This window comes from Chroicocephalus ridibundus, chromosome 4 (assembly GCF_963924245.1).
Source record: "Chroicocephalus ridibundus chromosome 4, bChrRid1.1, whole genome shotgun sequence".
Lineage (NCBI taxonomy): Eukaryota > Metazoa > Chordata > Aves > Charadriiformes > Laridae > Chroicocephalus > Chroicocephalus ridibundus.
Window position 1 is genome coordinate 10,586,570 of NC_086287.1, and position 19,558 is coordinate 10,606,127.

Sequence of the window (19,558 nt, forward strand, 5' to 3'; positions counted from 1 at the left end):
AGGACGAAAACTACTTCAGACACAGCCACCAGCGGTGTGTCTCACTGAAGTGAGTACCGCTGGGCTCCAAGCATAGATACAAGGCAAATCTGCCCCCAAAAGAATCCTTCTCCCTCCCCCGCCAATGCTAAATCACCAATGTGGGCATGTTATTTAGGAAGACTAGGGCTAAGGATGCCAAAACAAATTGTTGTGCCATCTGTAAGATGGGGCAATTGTTTTCTGCATATAGAACTGTACGGTAATTCTTGAAAGGGATATATTTCCTCCACATATTCTAGGTTACAAGGTGGAAGAAGCACTGAATTGCTCACATGAATTCATCTGCCAGTTTAGCCTGGCAGTAATTTCTATTTAAACAGCCAAAGCTCCAGAATTAACACGGACTCTCTAGAAAGCTCAATAACAGAAAGAGCTTTGCCAAGAAGCAGTCTAGGACAGTAAAAACGTGAAGCCCTTCCTGTAGATAAAGGACAGGAATCTGTGAAATTTTCCTTCACGGGAACGGAGAGCTACATTGTCTCTTGATGCCACTCAGGGTTTGGATGTTGAAGCACAGGTCTGATTTTCAAGTTTAGACTGACAGCACCTGCTCTTTTCATTTCGTAGTGGATTGTTCAAGGAACAGCTATTCATGTTTCCTTGCTGTCCTTGTGAAAGCAAAGGATGCTCTTCAGTTCCTCATATTAAGAAACCAACTGTTCTAATTTTTCTGGAGAAAATAATTTGAGGAGATAAGATACAGATCTAGCTAAACTAACTTAATTAAAGAAAATGCAAATCCAGTAGAATGAGAGTGTAGATTCTACTTGCTGCAAGCACAAAGTCTCTCCAAGAGTCTGGGTATGACAAATAATGACAATAATTGTACAGCTAAAACACCAGAAATATCTCCTCTCAGAATGCAGGATGAAAATAGAGACTATTTGATTGGAAATTGTTTTACCTACTGCAAGAGGAAAGACAAGCCATGGGCTGATTTCCAGCACATTCAAACTATTTTAGAGCTCACTTTTAATCAAATTAATTATTTCGCTATTCTCCATTCAATTAATTATCAGTTTTATATAATATGTAAAATGGTGTTTTGATAATAAAAGATTACTGCAGAGTTTGCTTTAGAAGAAAGCACGGCAAGATTGAAATCTGCAGAATTCCAAGTTTAAAGAGGCTATTAACTTTGATAGCAATTACGTGTACATGTATATACCACAAGAAGATGGGAAGATTACTGCAAATCTTTACTGTAGGAATCATTTAGGATTGTACATAAATACCGTTGCTTGGATTTTCTGCTTAGATCTTCCAACACTGTTACATTTATCAAAACCTATGTTTCATGTTTTTATTACGGCTGTTGAGCGTAATTGCTTTTTGTGGTATTTCAGGCTTCTGGGATCCACTCTGAAAAAAAAAATTCTTTTGTTTTACAACCTAAGAATTGATGCTTAGCAATCCCTTTATGCTGCAGAGTATGTGACACGGCTTTTCTGCACCACTTTCTTTCTGCAGAAGTCTGTTCCTGGTGTCAGTTGGTACTTTACATGTGGTGGCAATATGCCTGCTGTCTCCCAGAAAGCAGGTGCATTTGGAGAGACGACAGCTTTCTCAGAACTCCATTATTTAACTAACTCATTTATAACTAGATTATTTGAAAAAGGCATACCATCTGTTCAGTGGTCAAAATCTTGCTTGTGTGCTCAGCAATGCTTAGCACACCCTTCTATTTAGAAGGATGCATCCCTTCTAGACTGCATCCCTTCTATTTAGCTGCAGGCTGCTTCACTAGAAGCAACTGGAAAGTTGCTACACTCAAAATTAGAAGTGAGAAGGTCCAGGTTCCATTCTGAACTTTTCAACTTGTTTACCTAATTTCACCTTGAGCAAATGTGCTGCATCTTGGTTTCTGTTGCCTATTTGTAAAAAGACATTTAAATAACTTTGACATTTATAGAAGAAGGGAAAAAGCTACTTAGTGATAAACGGTTTAATCATTGTGATAATTTAACAGCTTTGTTCTACAAGCTACTTGGTAATGTGGATAGAAGAACACTACAAACAATTCTTTAAACCTCCATTAGGGTTTCTAAACACATTTGTTGCACTGTTTACATCCCATTAACATTTGTCAGATCCAGATTTACTCCCAATGGTTTTAACTCTGTATGTGCAGACACTCTGAGAGAACCCATGCAAAATTTTTGTTTTCTAGCAGCTTTCATGAACAATCCTTGATTTTTTAAAAAAATAATTTGCTCATCCTGTCAACAATGGTGACATTACCAATTAGTTAAATAAGGCCAGAAGGCTGTCATTTGTCTCATAGATATATCATAGATAGATAGGAGAGGTCACTAAGCTGTTAAATAAAGAAAAAATCTGAAAAAAAAAGATAGCTTGCAAATTTCACTTAAAAATCTTCTAAATTACAACTTTCTCTCAAAAATATGGATTTACATTTCTTTTCCCACTTGTATGAAATTACTGGAGGAAAATATTTATTTTGAATGGACCTTCTTGTCATCATCCAAGAGGGCGGGAGGCACGCTGTCCATTGATGGACAGTAATGATGAATACAGCGTGTATCAGAGAGGTAGTCTGAAGACTTTGACAAGAAATATGTCAGATGGCCCCTTATCTTAATCACTCCTGAATAGTTACACTCCTGGGCATACCCTAAGCCTGCATCTAGCTGCTGCTGAAATGAGGGTATCCTAGGTGCACAGAAGATTTCTTTTTGTAATTCTCAGATCACTGTGATGAGTCATCAACTGACGATTTTTCATAGAATAGAATCATTTAGGTTGGAAAAGACCCTTAAGATCATCGAGTCCAACTGTTAACCTAACATTGCCAAGTCCACCACTAAACCATGTCCCTAAGCGCCACAGCTACATGTCTTTTAAATACCTCCAGGGATGGTGACTGTATGATCAAGGAGGAAAGCTTGCATTTGGCAATGCTTTCTCACACAACTCAGTCAAAACGGACTGAGGTCCTACAGTAAACTGTGTCTCCAGCCTTACAGACCTGCGTTGTTGTCCTCCTCAAATATCTATTTTGCTCATCAGAACTTAGTAATTTTTTTAAAACACCAAAGCCCAAGAGGCAGCGTCATTTATTAAGCTTACGTCAATGGTCACTTTCTATGAATTTAATATATACTTCAGAATCTTAACTTTCCATCCATGCTGATTTATCTTACACTTGGGATAGAATCAGAGAATCATAGAATTGCCTAGGTTGGAAGGGACTTTTCAGATCATCTAGTCCAACCATCAACTTAACTCTGACAAAAACCATCACCAAATCATCTCTCTAAGCACTATGTCTACCCGTCTTTTAAATACCTCCAGGGATGGTGCCTCAACCACTTCCCTGGGCAGCCTGTTCCAATGCTTAATAACCCTTTTAGTGTAAAAATTTTTCCTAATATCCAATCTAAACCTCCCCTGGCGCAACTTGAGGCCGTTTCCTCTTGTCCTATCGCCTGTTACTTGGGAGAAGAGACCGACTCCCACCTCGCTACAACCTCCTTTCAGGTTGTTGCAGAGAGCGATAAGGTCTCCCCTCAGCCTCCTTTTCTCCGGGCTAAACAACCCCAGCTCCCTCAGCTGCTCCTCATAAGATTTATTCTCCAGACCCCTCACCAGCTTCATTGCCCTTCTCTGGACCTGCTCCAGCACCTCAATGTCTTTTTTGTGGGGAGGGGCCCAAAACTGGACGCAGTTCCTGAGGTGGTGCCTCACCAGTGCCGAGTACACGGGGACGATCACTTCCCTAGTCCTACTCACCACACTGTACAGGTGTGTGTGTGTATTGGAGGGGAGGGATGGAGTGAGGGAGAAGAACAGAAAGCAAAGGAGAAACCTTCGAACACACAAAACAATGTAAATCTGCCTGAGTCTGCAGTATTTGAAAAATGGAGTGTATGAACTGCTCCTAATCATTATCATTGAAGGAAGTAGATCAAAAATCTTCAGGACGGTTTTGAAATATTAACTGTTAACTTTTTAATTGCTGAACATTTTTAGATGCATTGAAGTAACATGCTTCTTCCCAGTGGTTGATACCGGTAAATAGGCAGTCATTGCTGTAAATGACTTCTTGCATGAAATGTAAGAGAATCATAGAATCATAGAGCTTCTGTTCCTTTCACTGACCCTAAAGACTCTGGTGCTCACAAGGGGATGTTTCCTTATTTGTGCGAAAAGCCTCACAGTGTTTTTTAAAATATCTAAAATAGAAACACTTCCTGCTTTTCTCAGGTGTAAAATGCACCATGAGGCCCCTTGCAGCTTTTGAAACCTCCAGACAGATGCAAAGCTAATGTATTCAGTTAAGTTACTATCAGCCTTAAAACCCTGAAATGCTGAAGCGTTAGTATCTTGACCTTTCTGTCAAGATGAATGAAAAACAAATTAACTTCTGACTCAGCAGGCTTTTCTGAAGGATTGTATTTGTTAGAAAATGTCCCTCTTTTTACATATAGACGTAAGGGCAAAAATAAGCTGTTTTCCATAAAAGCGTATCTTCTCTATATCTCTTATCTATAAAAGCTTAAGAAACATCTTAATCTCCACAGTTGCCAGCATTTCTAGCCTTAATGAATTAGTTATTGATGCTGTCCTTTGGCATTTATATATTATAATCTGATTGTTTCTATTGCATACAGCTGTGGGTACTGTTGACAGGAAGGTACAAGAGGGACTGGCAAATTTAGATGTTAACAGCACATGGGGTTATATCCAGCTTTCATCTTTGTCCCTTGTCCCCCATCTTTCTCCTCCTAAAGGTCTGTTTTGCCTATGAATCCAACGGATTCTCAGAAACTGACATTTCACAGTATCTGATTTGTTGAGCGTACCCCTTTGACCGTGTGGTAGGGCAGGCTTCTCCGCGTATAACTCTGCCCAATTTTACTCATGGAATTTAAGGACATGTTAATACACTACTGACAACAGTTCACATCACACCTGTGACTCAGACTGACACCTGAATTTCAGAGAGGGGCAATCCCATGGTTACTTCCCTGCTCGGATAGTAAATGAATGCTAAAATGCTCTGATTTATCGTTTTCTTGATTTTTTCTTTTTTTATTCTACTATAGCTCAATAAAAGTGCTTAGATCAGCAGCTGTAGAGAGTAAAGCCCTGAATTTATCCCCACAGTCAACTAGCTTGCTAGTTAGTGCGAAAGCCGGATATTTGGACGCCTCCTGCATGACATGGACTAGGAATACTGCCAAGCCTCAGAAAGTTGGGCATGAAGATCATTACTATCCTTCTCAATATCAAAACTTCAGCGCACTCCTTTCTGTAAGCCAGTGCGCAGTTTGGGTGCGCTCACTGAAACCACAGGATTAGACTCTACTGCTTTCTTCTCAGTAACAAATATTGATCAGGGTGGGTCCATTAATCTGGGATGGGTGGGCATCTGTCACTCCTACACGGTGTTTAATGTTTGCTTTCTTGGTCGTAATTACAGTATGTCAGCTTTCCTCTCCATAAAACTAGTTAAATACAAGAAGAAAAACCCCTCAAGCTTTCCAGTTTCAATTTTACATTCACAACTAAGTACAACATGAAATTGTGTAGTTCATAAGAAAACTTCAAAGAGTTGTTGCTACTAGTTCTTTTTACAGATTCCTTTTAATATAAGGAATGTCTTGCACGACTGTACAATTACACCCAGGAAAGCAGAAATCCAGGCATGTTCAACTCTTACACAAAGCATACATTATTTAGTATATGCTTTGCAAAAATAAGCGAGTTGAAGCTCTCCTTTGTATTTGGATTTGCCAAAATTAGGAAGACTTCCAAGAGCATCTCAGCTTTAAAATAATTACTTCTTAGGAATGAAAAAGCAGAAGACCAGTCTGAATGATAATTTTTAATGAAATCTGCTTCTCAATTCTATTCTGTAGCCGTTACCTTTTTAAGCTGTTTCACTTTAGATTTCTCTTGATTTTCTGCTCTTAGTTTCTCTGTTTTCATGTCTGTTCTACAATTTTCTCTTAGACAGTATTTTAGACAGACGGGATTTCCAGAAGTACCCACTAGTCAGTCTGTAGAAGCCTTGACCTTGTTTCTTTTGCTCTGTGGGGAAAAAGAGGAGTGTGGATGGGAAAGAAGTAGATTCTGTATATTTTTTCTAACAGTAAATTAATCGTAAACTTCATCTGATGGTGAATTACTAATACATTATCTTTCCTAGTAGTGAACGTCCCCGTCAGTAAGACTTGCATCACACCCTAAGACATATGGATCGGGGCAAAAAGCTTCATTTTATAAAATGGGAACCATAAGTTCACAAAGAACAACATATACACAACACATTCACCATGGCTCATTTTCTGAAATACTTTTTTTAAAAAAGTCAGTGTGAGCATTACAGCGCATCTGGCTCTTCATCTGAGAAGGATAAATGCTTTCAAAGATGTCTTTAACTCCCTTTATGCCAACAGCTCCCTCCAAAAAGAATAATCAGGCTATTTAATGAGTTTAAGATGCTAGTAGTTTGGGATAGTTTACTTTTCAGAAAGAATAATGTGTAACAAGTCCAGGACAGTCAGTTAATATGAAGAAGTCCTCACCAGAGCAGTTTGAGAATATTACAAACTATCTTTCTAGTCTAGATATTATGTAGGCACGAGAGTGCAGTCATTCAGGAAAAAAAAATAAAGACCAGCCCAACTGAAAAATAGATATAAACGTCTCATTAGGTTCATGAAGGTCAAGATAAGTAATAAATTCCATCTTTATCCACATCAATCTATGCAGGCAACTTTCCTGAAGTCTCTTGTGAGGTTTCAATAATTATGGCAACCTTTTTAGGATCTTCCAGTGTACAGAAAGCAAATAAATTTTGTCTCTTCCTTAAATGTAAAGCAAGGATTGTAAATATTGAAACACTGTGATGTGCCAAACTCCCATAATATAGGCTTAGAGTAGTTGATTCTAAAAAGGAAGCTAATGAAATAATTGACCTCATTTCCATTCCAAGCAATCTGACTTTGAAAAGAAGCTTGCACTTTTTATTCTACATAAATTGCCCAGAAGAGTATTACTGTCTTCTCGTTTCTTACATATTTATTTCCTAAAAAAAAAAAAAAATTAAGAAAGCAAGGTTCAAAAATAGACAGAATTTTTTTTTTTAGGTTATTCAAAATTACAAAGGCTAATGGTTTCCACGGGGCATAAGAAAATTAAAGGGACAAGTAGCCAACTGGTAGATGAAATTCAATGCTTCCAACAGAAAAAAAAATGGAAATTTGAAAGAAAAATATATTATAGAGATTTATTCTAGAACTATATGAGTGACACAACTCCTATTAATCATTACGGCTAGTTCTGTGAAAATATTTTTTTATCAAATTACATCATATTCATCATATTATGGATGTGTGTGTATATATATATATTTATAGATACATATCTTTAGATATGAATGTGAAACTTAAACTTTGCTAAAGGTCAAACAGCCCTTTAAACCCTTTAGTTTAGTTAGTTAGTTTAGTTTAGTTAGTTAGACACCTCCCATGATCCTTTAAAGTCATTTAATTCCACAAATTTTCTCACCATAATAAAGTCTTTAGAGAAACATTTGCCTGAGTACTTTTTTTTTTTGTTTTCCCCTGGAAAGATTGTGCCCCAAAGGGGATCAAAATTAAAAGGAATTTGTTAAAAATTTGCAGAAAATGTTGCTACTTTATTATTATTATTTTTGTAACATACCCCTGTAACTACTGTTTTGAGCACTTTGGTACGATATTCCTGTACAGTCTTATACGAGTGGGAAATGAAATGCTTCTCTGTCATTTCTTTTAGTGCTCTCAAATGCTTCTTTAGTATTTATTGCAACTTACTGGGCTTTCAAAGACTATAATGGAATTTAAAGCTTATTGGCGTGGTTCAAATAAGCTGTTTGCTCTTCTTCCATAACCTGGGGACTTCCTGCTACTGGCTATATATTGCAGAAATAAATGGCAATTTCTCCTCATTATTATTCATAGGGTCATAACATTCAAGATTAATGTTTGCTCTGATGGCTTATTCATGAAAATGTTCACAAATCTTGAAAGTTTCATACTTTTTAGCACACATAATTTGTCCAAAAACTTCTGCTAGAAAGCATGATTGCTCTTTATTCGTTCTTCATCATTCATTTCTCTATTAAAACCTTTAATTCTGCCAATGAGGGAACACACACAGTATTTGTCGGAAGTGACTCGTCACTTTCTACACTAGATGAGAAGTTAAATTCTTCAATAACCCTATGAACTACTATTTCCCATCCCCTATAAAAACAGGGTAAACATTTGCAAATTATTAGTTAGCAACTCAATTCACTTTGCGAATGAGCCTACAAGAAAAAGAAAACTCTTTAAGTGTATCATATCATTTATTCCAAGCAAATAATTAACGTGTTTCTATTTAACATATCCCAAGAAGTAGCAGAGAAAGTGGGTGGGTGGAAATACGCATTACAGCTCTTGACTACAGTCATGGGAACTGTAACTCTTACTCACTTTTTGCGCTACGAAGGACCTAACAGGTCATAGGTCATATGAATTTGCAGTATAAATGTATACCCCCAAATTTGCTCTCCCACTCAGCATATCACCAGCTTCCCCTTTAAGCTAACAAGCTACAAGCATGTCTCAAATGCCAAATGGCTTTTAGAAAATTTCAAATTCACTCTAGCTACATTTCCTGCAAACATAGCTGATTCTGCATAACAGGATGCAGTAGAGCTGTTTAAGCCATCTCCATGCCGTGTTACACATGGAGTATCTGACAGTCTGGCATGGTATCCTTGAAACTAGTGTCCTCTCTTCTGTTATGTTATTATTTATGCTTTTTTTTCAGACTATACTATATAATATTTTTTACTGGATATTACAAGACCAAATGTCTACAGTAATTTTGCATATTTTATCAGTTGTGCAAATTATGTATTCAAAGAGAATATGGTAATAACCAAAAGGAACCAATTCTGAGGCACGGGAACCTAGATAAAGCTTATTACAGCTCTGTATATGTAGTCATGAAAAATTCTCTTTTCTACTATGCTGTGTTTGTATCTATGTTTCTTGTGAAACAGAAGCTTTAGCTTTCGCAAGAGGAACAGCATAATTCTTTGTCAGTAGATACAACTGAAAGATGTCAGAAAAATGCAAACCCTTGAACATATGACTCCTCTCAACTGTGTCATTAGGAATCACTGCTCATTCAGGCAGCTGTCTGATTAGTAAAGACATTTTTTGTCACTTACAAACTCTAGCTGAATATTATATGTCAGCTTAGTTGTCAAGGAAATTTGCATTAATGCAGACTAAATATTTTAAGAGGAAATAAATGTGCAAACAAGAAGAAATTCTTCTTAGAACAAGTTTATCTTATTGGATTACAGATGTTGAGCTTTGTTATAGAGACTGATGAGTTTTCTTCAGCAAGTATGCGTTTGAGTGTTGTGCTCACATATAATTTTGATTGCAATTAAGACTATCTCAATATGAAGTCACCTTACCTGAATTACAAACAAAACATTCTGCTTATATAAGTTTTCTTCTTAATAAGCAAAACTGAAATCTTTCTGCTGCTACAAAATAAAAAAAATATATTTTTGCTATGTTTTGAGTCCTTTTTTTCCTGTTTATGAATGTCCATGAACATTTAATTTTGCTTTAGTTTTTTTTTTTGCTTAAAGCTCTAATTCTACGATCTTACCAATAAACTATTACGTCAATTTTGTGTCAGTTTTGAATTACGTTACAGCAATTGCTGCTGAAAAAATATACTGAGCAAACAAATCTCTATTGGCCATGTACTTTTTGTTGTGAGTATTTTGCATGGCCATTCAGCAATTCTGATTTCATACTGAAATTGTGCGATGGAATTTCTGCACATTTAAACCAATTGGTAATTATCTTGGTGAAGTCCTAGGATTATATTTCCTTAAGCTAGTTCATTTATGAAACTTAGTTAATGTTAAGCAATACCTGGAAAAAACAGTACACAAATTTGTAACCAAAGGAAAGCAGATGAAAAGAAAGCGGATACTGATAAACTGGAATTTTAACACGATTTGGGAATAAAAACCTATGCAAGTCACTCGGATTAGAACAGCATCTTAACCAACACAAGAGCTTTACCTAATGCCTACCTGTAAGATGTAGAAAATTAAGAAAGATAATAATTCTTATATATAAGAAATTAGTCACTAAAAGCTGATAACAGCCTCAAATACTGGTAAAGCCCAGTTAGAAATACATTTTTAGATCACGGAAAATGTTGTTACTATATGAAACCCTGACACTGATCTCACTTAGGCCTGTTTTGTTGGTCCACGTTCATAAATGTCAGGGTCAGACAGGTAAGAGTTGGAGTACGTATGTGTAATAAAATTAATACAATCTGAGATGCACTCTCTTGGTTTTCAGATGCCTTACTTTAAAGAATTTCCCAGAAAGTTCATAAACACGGTATTAAGGATAATTAACTTTGTTCAGGAATATTTCAGAGAAGAATATGTTAGCTAAGAATTATTCCTTTGTCTCAGGAGTCTTTGCAAAGAGACACCTTTCATCCTGAACAAGTGCCAGCTATGTTAATTAAGAAAAACTTGTGAAGCACAAATGAAACTACTAGGATGAAGCTCCCTAGTCTTAAGAATGTCCAGTGTGGGGCCACCATGAAGATCTTATTTTCTGTCTATCAAAAGGCCTCCTTTACTGGTGTATGAAAGCACGTCGCAGCTAATGTGCTTGTAAAAACTAACTGTATGTACATGCAGTTGAGTTGATTGGTTACTTTAACCCATTTTAAAAGTACATGTTTTGAACAAAAAATTTGGGCTTATTTTCAATGGAACACATTACCCATACGCTATAGTACTGTCCAGGTATTCTGACATGCTGGAATTTGGGAGCTCAGGTCAGACTCCAGCCTTGATCAAGAAGCTGTAGTTATGAAATTTTGAATTGGATTCATATCAGCACATCAAGACACTTGTCTGGGATCATGGTTGCACAGGAAAGAGACCAATGCAAGTACCTTTGGCACAGGAGCCTTCCTCGTGTTCATGAGATTCTCCATTGTAGAGCATCAAGAGCTCGTTATCAATGCAGAGTAGGTACAGAGAGTAGATACATTAGTTAGCCACTAATGGAACTGGCCAGATGCTAAAAGTGAGCGCAGATGATCATCAAAAACATGGCAAAACATGCGCACTAAATTTACATACTGCAATGCTACTGAAAAAAAAGAAATTCCTCCTGAAATACTGAGCACCATTCATCACTGCTCCCAGCATCCGTGTCTACCTGTAAACCGCTCAGCCTTGCCGGTAGCACTTGCCTGCACTTTGATTCACAGTTGCAGTTTAGACTTACATCAGATACTGCTCTGGAAAACACACTGCACTAATCTGGTCTAAGCAGAGGGAACTGAAGAAGCTGGATTTTTGAGGAACGCTTTCTGTCCTGATTTTTGTAAGGGCAGACAAGTAAAGACTTACCCTGCTCTCATTGCAACGCAGAGGAAATCACTGGCATCAGATGAGTACTGCTAGCACAGGGGAATACAGATAAACAGGCTTAGAAAAACTGAGACATCTGGAAAGATGGAGTAAAAATTATACAGAAAATACAGTATGTAACAGTACAAATAGCTAATGTAAAAGCAGCTCCAGGATGCAGCCAAAAATCTCTTCACTTGGGACTGCACTCGCCCCAGCTATTCACTGGTTCTGCCCAGTTGATGAAAATCGGCAGCCAGGTGTGCAGTATCTGAAAATTACTGTCCAATGAAAGGTAACGGTTTAGAACACTGCCCTTTAGCCCTGCTGTCTTTCATAGAATTAAGAGAGAGACATGATTGTCCGGTTTCCACCCACAGAAACAAAAATTTCACAGAAAATTGGTTCCTAAGGAGTCAGAAAGAACTAAAACCAAGATGATGAAAAGTAATCCCTTCTTATTCTGTGACCTGGCAAGCTACCTGAACTGTTTATTACCCAGCTTCTTGGAAAGTAAGCTGTGAGATAAGGGTTCTCGGTGTTATGTTATTAAATGCAGAGGTATATTATTAAAGCCCTTCAAACTCCTCAAATGAAAGGTAGTTCGTGTTGCTTTCGTGTATTTTTTCTCATTATGTCAGTTCTCTAGATGACTGTGTCCTCTGCTAAAGTCATCCTCCAGGTAGGGGACTATTGGTCTACCTTTCAAATTGTTCCTCACCTTCACACATCCTTAGCATTGGGCACTCTCCAGTTCTCACCCTGTAGTCTTCTGTCTGGTTCTGACAACTCTCAATTTCTCATTTCTTTCAGTGTTAGATCATTTACTTGAATCAGTTCTTTGAAAAAGTGACCTTTTTGCAGACCTCTGATGTATTTCTTCCTTCTCCTCCAGGGAATCCAAGACAAATTGCTTTATTCTGAAGGTCTTCTTTCACTACTGCATCCCAGCCTCTGCTTTTTAATCAAATGGAGAGGTTGTCTCTGCCTCCACTGCCAGACTTGTTTACCAGTAAACATTCCAAAAATATCAAGAACCACCGTTCTACTTTTATGCATGGGAGGAATTTCTTTAATTAATTTTTGATCTGAAACTCTTTGCCATAATTCCAAACAGCTGCTGTGCTGTCCCCACTGTTAATGAGCTTTGTCTTCATACGGCTGGGAGAAGGACAGAAAGGGCCATGCTAGCTAAAATTGTTTAAAATTGGTTTTCAGCATGCAAAATAAACTGGAAAGCTCCTGTGTGAAACTGATTGTAGTGTCACTCCCCCCTCTGCAGAAATTTAATCTGTCTGGCTAGTGAGAATGAGACTCACAGCAGGGGCAGAAGGTATCGACTTTTCCACTTTTTTGAAAAATATTATTCTCCTTTTTTTTTTCCAAATTGGCTGAGGCTGTTTCATCTGAATTGTCATTCTTAAATAATTGACCTAGTAGGAGCAGTACATTTCAACCTCATGCCATCCTTCAAAAATTTAGGCTGGCTGGTAGCTAGAGAGATGCAGCCTGACATTCTGAACCTACACACAGTGTGAAAAATTGCTTTGATCAGGTTGTGTTTATAATTTGAGGCAGTAAAATAGAATTCTTACTAATTTTGTTTAAGGCATGATGTATTGTGTATTCCACAGAGAAACTCATTTCAAAAACACTGTAACCATAAAAACAGCTGTTCCACTGAGTCATTTTCCCAACATGCAACTTAAAACAAAGCAAAACAGAGAAGCAGCCTCTCCCTGTTGTAACTTGTTTGTGTTGATATGATTATGAAATAGGATAATGCTAAGAATGCAGGGAAAAACAACAGAAAACGCACCTCCACATTCCTTTTATACCAGAAGTTTGGAAACAGAAAAAAGAGCCTTGGGAGTTAAAGTTCAGTTTTGAAGAGATATTGGTACCTAAACTAAATGATGAGCAGCAAGACATGTATTGATAGTCAAAAATCATTTGCAAAGATGAGTCTAAGATTAGAAGGAAGGGAATTAAAGTAATGAAACAGAATACTTCAGTTGAATACCTAAAAAAATTCACGCCACGTATGTGCATGTGTGCATATGTTCATGGTTGTGTATAATACAGTCTCTGAAAGAGAAGATAGTAGGATCTGTTAAAGAGGTAAAGGAAACTGCACTACGTACAAAGAAAATAAAGAAAAACCAGAACGTACTGCGGGCACTACTCTTTCATCAGTAGCAAGCTGAGTGAACAGGTCAACAGCCCTTTTCATATTTAGAACAACCCTTCATCCCAGCCAGCTTTGCAGGGAAAATATAAACTAAGTTCTATCAGATGAGTCTTATACTGAATTCCAAACAAGATTATTATTTTTTTCTTGGGGCGGGGGAGGAGGGAAGAATAGAATGACGTTTCAATTGTTTCCATCATATGTTTCTATTATATGACTGTTGCAGGGACCAAAATTTAATTTTTGTAGATTTGCAATCCAAGATATTCACTTCCCATATCGTGTGCCTTGGGGATGCTCTCCAAAGAGCACAAAGATGTGACATGCACGTGTTTTTCTTGTTTGCAGATATCTCAATAAGCTTGCTATCCTTAGTTGTCATAGCCTGTGGTCTTGCTCTGTTTGGTGTCTCTCTGTTCGTGTCCTGGAAGCTTTGTTGGATCCCTTGGCGAGAGCGTGGTCTGCCCTTTGGGAACAAAGACAACAAACAAGAATCACTGAACTACACAGATACGGAGACCAATGACCATGACTACAGTGAGGATTATCTGGGTCAGCCTACAGCCTATCCGGAGTCCTCCATGAAGATCAGCCACACCTCCCCTGATATTCCATTAGATGCTCAGGCAGGAACGAAGGAGAACTGCGTACACAATGTGCGAATGCATCGTCAGATCACTGAACCAACCTCTTCTGCTCGGTCAGTAACTCCAATTTCTCTCTGATATTAATGAATAGAGATACAGTCAAAAGAGCACAGCTTGATTACCCAGTACACTAATCTATTAAAAATGCATAATTTACGTGCCACATTCTTTTTTTAAAAAATTACATAAAAGTTACTCTTTGAGGTGCACAAACCTCTCAGGTTAAAAGGACGGGATCAAAATGCTATTCCACTCTTCTTTCAACTACTGTCTCATTTGTGCCTCTCCCTCAGAAGCTGGACAAGACAGAGCACTGTGTGTCCCTTAAAGCAGCAGAACAGCCTAGATTTAGCTTGTAAAGCATATTCATTTGCACTTAGCACTGATGCTGAACACTCAGTAATAGCTCCTCAAAGACTTTCAAAACGGCCCAAAGAAGAAAAGTGGGGCAAGCTAATGAAACACTTGCAAAAGTTAGAAACAGGATTAAAAATCATAGATTTTAGCCACAATCATGACTGGGGGGGGAGGGGAAAGTAACTGAACAAGAGTCAGTTAGATCTCCAGGGGAACTGGAGAACCAGTGCAGGAGGGAAGAGGAAAGAAGAGGGTGAGACTGTGTGCAAGGGCAGGTGATAAAAGGATTATGTTTCATGCAGTGAGAAAAAGGATCAGCATGTGAAGAACCAGTAAATTTCTGAGTCAAAGCAGATGCACTTCAGCTGGAGAAGGTAGAGCACTAGCCCAATTGCTCTTTGCTAGCCTCCTTTCTGGCCATCTGGGAGAGTGAGTTTAGCCAAGACTTGCCTGCAGACACACCTGAACATGGGTAAGATGACAGCAGCCAGTTCAGTAATAGCCAGTTTTCCAAAACATGTCTCGGAAAGAATTTGAGAAGCCCCAGAATGGCATTAACGCTATGCAGCAAAGGCTCTAACTGCTCTTCCTTCTTAGATTAGCGTAAGAATGGCCTGGGCTGATTTTGTTGCAGGAATCTATGGGAAGGTCAAAGCCATAATTAAGGATACTCAAGTTTGCACCCTACCACACACCACAAGGGTGAATTCCAACTCAGGATTAATAGTCCAGAAGTACAGTACAGGACTGGTGCTGCTCTGTTTTCAAACTGCTAGGAAATAAGCATGTCATGGGATTTCTTAACAGAGGATTCATACGCAACATCTAACACCAAAAGCTCTCGTGTGTTTCTTCAATATTGTAAAAGTATTGAGTCAGATACAGGCTTTCTCTGCTACAACAGAGCAGCAATTCTGATACTTAATCAATTGACAAATGCATAGTATCACCACAGCGTAGCCATCTCACAAGAAGCAGCAGCAATCCCAACCTGTAAGAGAACCTGCCTCAGCACCCTGAGTGCATGGACAATGTCTTCACTCCCATGAATCTCTGCAGATCTTTCTTCTGGCAACTGCTTCCAGTCTGGCTCTCGCCAGTAGGTGTTATATTGGCTCTCTGTCCACAAGGGTGTGACCTGTCCCAGTCCCACCCCTGCCCTATATCGTTTGCTGATAACATGCTTCACTCTTTCATTGTCCCATACTCCGGCGAGACGTTATAGCGGCATTCCAGTACCTGAAGGGGCCCTACAAGAAAGCTGGGGAGGGGCCGTTTGCAAGGGCATGTAGCGATAGGACAAGGGGTAATGGTTTTAAACTAGAGCAGGGCAGGTTTAGATTAGACATTAGGAAGAAGTTCTTTACAATGAGGGTGGTGAAACACTGGCCCAGGTTGCCCAGAGAGGTGGTGGAGGCCCCACCCCTGGAGACATTCACGCCCAGGCTAGGTGAGGCTCTGAGCAACCTGATCTAGTTGAAGATGTCCCTGCTGACTGCAGGGGGGTTGGACTAGATGATCTTTAAAGGTCCCTTCCAACCCAACACATTCTATGACTCTATGACTTCTCCAAAAGACTCTTTCACCTCCATATTCCTTGTATTGTGTCTTTTGTTTTTTCACCTTTGTCTCTGCTGCTTTTTGGCATATCTGAGCAGCCAGCTGTGGCTTTCCTGTGTGGCCAGAGACCAGGCACCTGCCCCTGCTACAATCCTTGCTAAGCCGTCTCTCCAGTGCCCTCCTTTTTATTTCTCTTCAGGATATTCTGCACCTCCCACTGCTATGAGGAGCTTAAGGGTTGAGCAATATAAATCTTTTTTGGTGACATGACAATATTTTATCATGGAAATGAATAATGTACAGCTATAAAATTATGTATTTATTATGCAACAAGAGAAAAAAAATAGGATAGTATATAAGAGGCTGTTCCTGTTTTAAGCATGCATAAACACATATTTACAAGGAACGAATGAACGGTGATAGCAGAGGAACTATTCCTGATTACATTCCACTTAAATAGCTTTGGACTAATCCTGTGCTAGCATTTATCACGTGCTCTTTCCATGCTCAACCACAGTTCACAGTACTCCAATACACTGAATGATTGCTGTAGCTGAATAGGACAAAAAAGTGGAATCCAACTCGTATAAGATTAGGATTTTACCTAATCCAACTTTCACATCCCACTACCCCGACAGGGTTTGCAAATTTGATTTCTGTTATCATCTCATGAAGTGGAAATTTCAATCACAATAACTGAGTGACTCCAGGTAATAAATTTCACTGGAGCGAAGCTAAAAGCAACATTCTTTCCTCAGAGTAATGAAACTAAAGGAGCTTTTCAGCCAAAGTACCACAGAGCTTATTACATCAAGGTATGAGAGAAAAAAAAACAAAACAATTGTTGGGGTGGTCAACAAACCGTTTCAGACCAGAACAGCTCACTTGTAAATGAAGTAGTTGTAGACATCAACAAGTAATTAAAATACAGAGATGTCATGGAGCATCATTCTTTGTCCAGCTTTATCTTAGAACCAGAAATCAGCAAGCTCAGCTGGCATAATAGGCCAGATCCTGCTGCCTTTTACATAACGTAACTCATTTCATAGGCATTAATCCAAAAGAATCAGTTGAAAATGGTAACTCATGAGAACGGCTACAGTTCTTACCATATCACATTATATTTACCAATAAGGCAGACCCTTTGGATTCGCAGGGGCTATGATTTTGCATTTGTTACTTTCTTCAGCCAGGTTTGGAGAGTGCACGCCACTAGCTTGGGACACAGGAACAGAAAATTATGTGATATTAGCAGTGTAACGCTGAAGGTGAGCTCTCACAATTGTTGGGTATCGTGCTTTATCACTATCACTTTACGTAAGCAAAAATAGGACCCCGGCGTACATTACAAAAACATGCTAAATGAGAACGGGAACAGTGTGTGTGCACAGATTCTTATCATCTTCAACACATTCTATTTTAATTCTTTCATTTTCACTTAAGGCATAATTCAATCCGAAGACAGCTCAACCTCTCCAACCCTGACTTCAACATCCAGCAGGTTCAGAAACAGGAGCAACTGACGGGGATTGGCCGCATTAAGCCAGAGCTATACAAACAAAGATCAGTGGACACAGACGATGGCCGGAGGAGTAATAGCAAGGCATGTGGAAAACTGAACTTTATTCTGAAATATGATTGTGATTTAGAGCAGCTGATAGTGAAGATACACAAGGCCACCAACCTGCCAGCAAAGGACTTCTCTGGAACTTCAGATCCATATGTGAAGATATATCTGCTTCCTGATAGGAAAACAAAACACCAGACTAAAGTGCACAGAAAGACCCTAAATCCAGTATTTGATGAAGTTTTTTTATTTACTGTCCCATACAATGATCTGAATGCAAGGAAACTCCATTTCTCTGTGTATGACTTTGACAGATTCTCCAGGCATGACTTGATTGGCCAAGTGATAGTGGATAATTTTTTAGATTTGGCAGATTTTCCCAGGGAATGTAATATTTGGAAGGATATTGAATATGTCACCAATGTAAGTATTAAATTTTTCTTTTTCAGATTTTTTTTTTTGCTTCTGATTTCATTTCCTTAATCTGATTATAACTTAAACTGGTACATTTATGAAGGAAAATATTCTATTCTATCTCTTTCTCAAGCTTTTGACCTTAATCCAAAGAAATAGACAGTACCTTTTCAGTCCTCATTTCTTTTTCTTTGGATATATTAAAGAATGTCTTCTGTAGGAGATAGTGGGTTTAGTCATTGCCCTGCTGATAGGTTAGAAGAACTGGAGAATGTTTTTCTCATAATGTTACTTAACCTAAAATTTACTTAAGGAAATACTACTTATCTAATTTTGCCTGTCTTTCTGTGTTTTGTGTAATTTGCCACATAAATTACAGCATACTAGTCAGCCAGAACTGCAGATTCAAGATTTGTTATGTAGTGATCTTCAGGCCTTCAAAAGGCTATATTGTCATAAAGTAAGATAACACCGCATTTATAATCCAGACAAACAGAGTTCAGGCAATGCTGTTCCATGAAAGCAATGAAACACACTGGATTGGTTTAACGCTTTGTTTGGCATCACTTTGTTACATAGGGAAATGGGAAACTTATAAAATAAGTCTATATTTCTGTTATCCCAAAGTCTCTGGTATCAAATTCTATGCAGGAATCCGATTAGTGATTAGGTACAAAACCACAAAAATTACTTTCAGAAAAGAAAGAGCTTTTTTCTCAAAGCATGGGCCAACCTCCTTGAAATGCTATTAGAAATTAATCACACGCATCCTATGGAGAACAGACCTTCAACGAGAATGATACATTACAGAAATACACAAAGGTGAAGGTACTAGTGCCAAGAGTCAGTAAATATTTCATTTGCTATGTCAAACCGTACTCAAATGGAGTGCACATTTTGGAGTCAAATAAACCAAACATCATTAACAGTAAGATCAAAGTGTAAGTTTGTTAGACCTCAGTTCAGGAAAGTATTTAAGCATATGCTGAGCTGACTGTAAGAAGCCATTGAAAAGTTAAGGATGTTCTCAGACAAATACTTTCCCGAATTCAGAGCCTCAACTTATACTCTGTGCTCTGGCAGCAGGCCATATTACAGACCAAACGGATTCAAGCCGTTTTTGTGTTTGAAATTTTTTTTTTTAAATTGATACTGTCCTTGTTTTAAGGTGATTACTCAGTGCTCTTAGTCAGTGCTACGTATTCGTGTGCGGCACGTGCTGTGCGCCCACTGCACAATCCTCTCCCACACTAGGACAGAACTACGGCAGCAGCATTAGCAGTTCCCTCACTCAAGGTACA

The 19,558-nt window shown here is 38.4% G+C and overlaps 1 protein-coding gene across 4 annotated transcripts in view; it reads left to right on the top strand.

Moving 5' to 3' along the window:
• Nucleotides 1–19,558, top strand: part of SYT9 (synaptotagmin 9) — a 70,960-nt gene that overhangs the window by 17,742 nt on the left and 33,660 nt on the right. For all 4 annotated transcript variants that reach the window (XR_010070748.1, XM_063332500.1, XM_063332501.1 and 1 more), the window contains exons 2-3: nt 14,061–14,412; nt 17,720–18,266. Coding sequence is in view for 3 of the 4 variants with exons in the window: in XM_063332500.1 (XP_063188570.1) it covers nt 14,061–14,412; nt 17,720–18,266 (899 nt within the window). In the remaining variant the exon portion in view is untranslated. The remainder of the gene's footprint in view (nt 1–14,060; nt 14,413–17,719; nt 18,267–19,558) is intronic.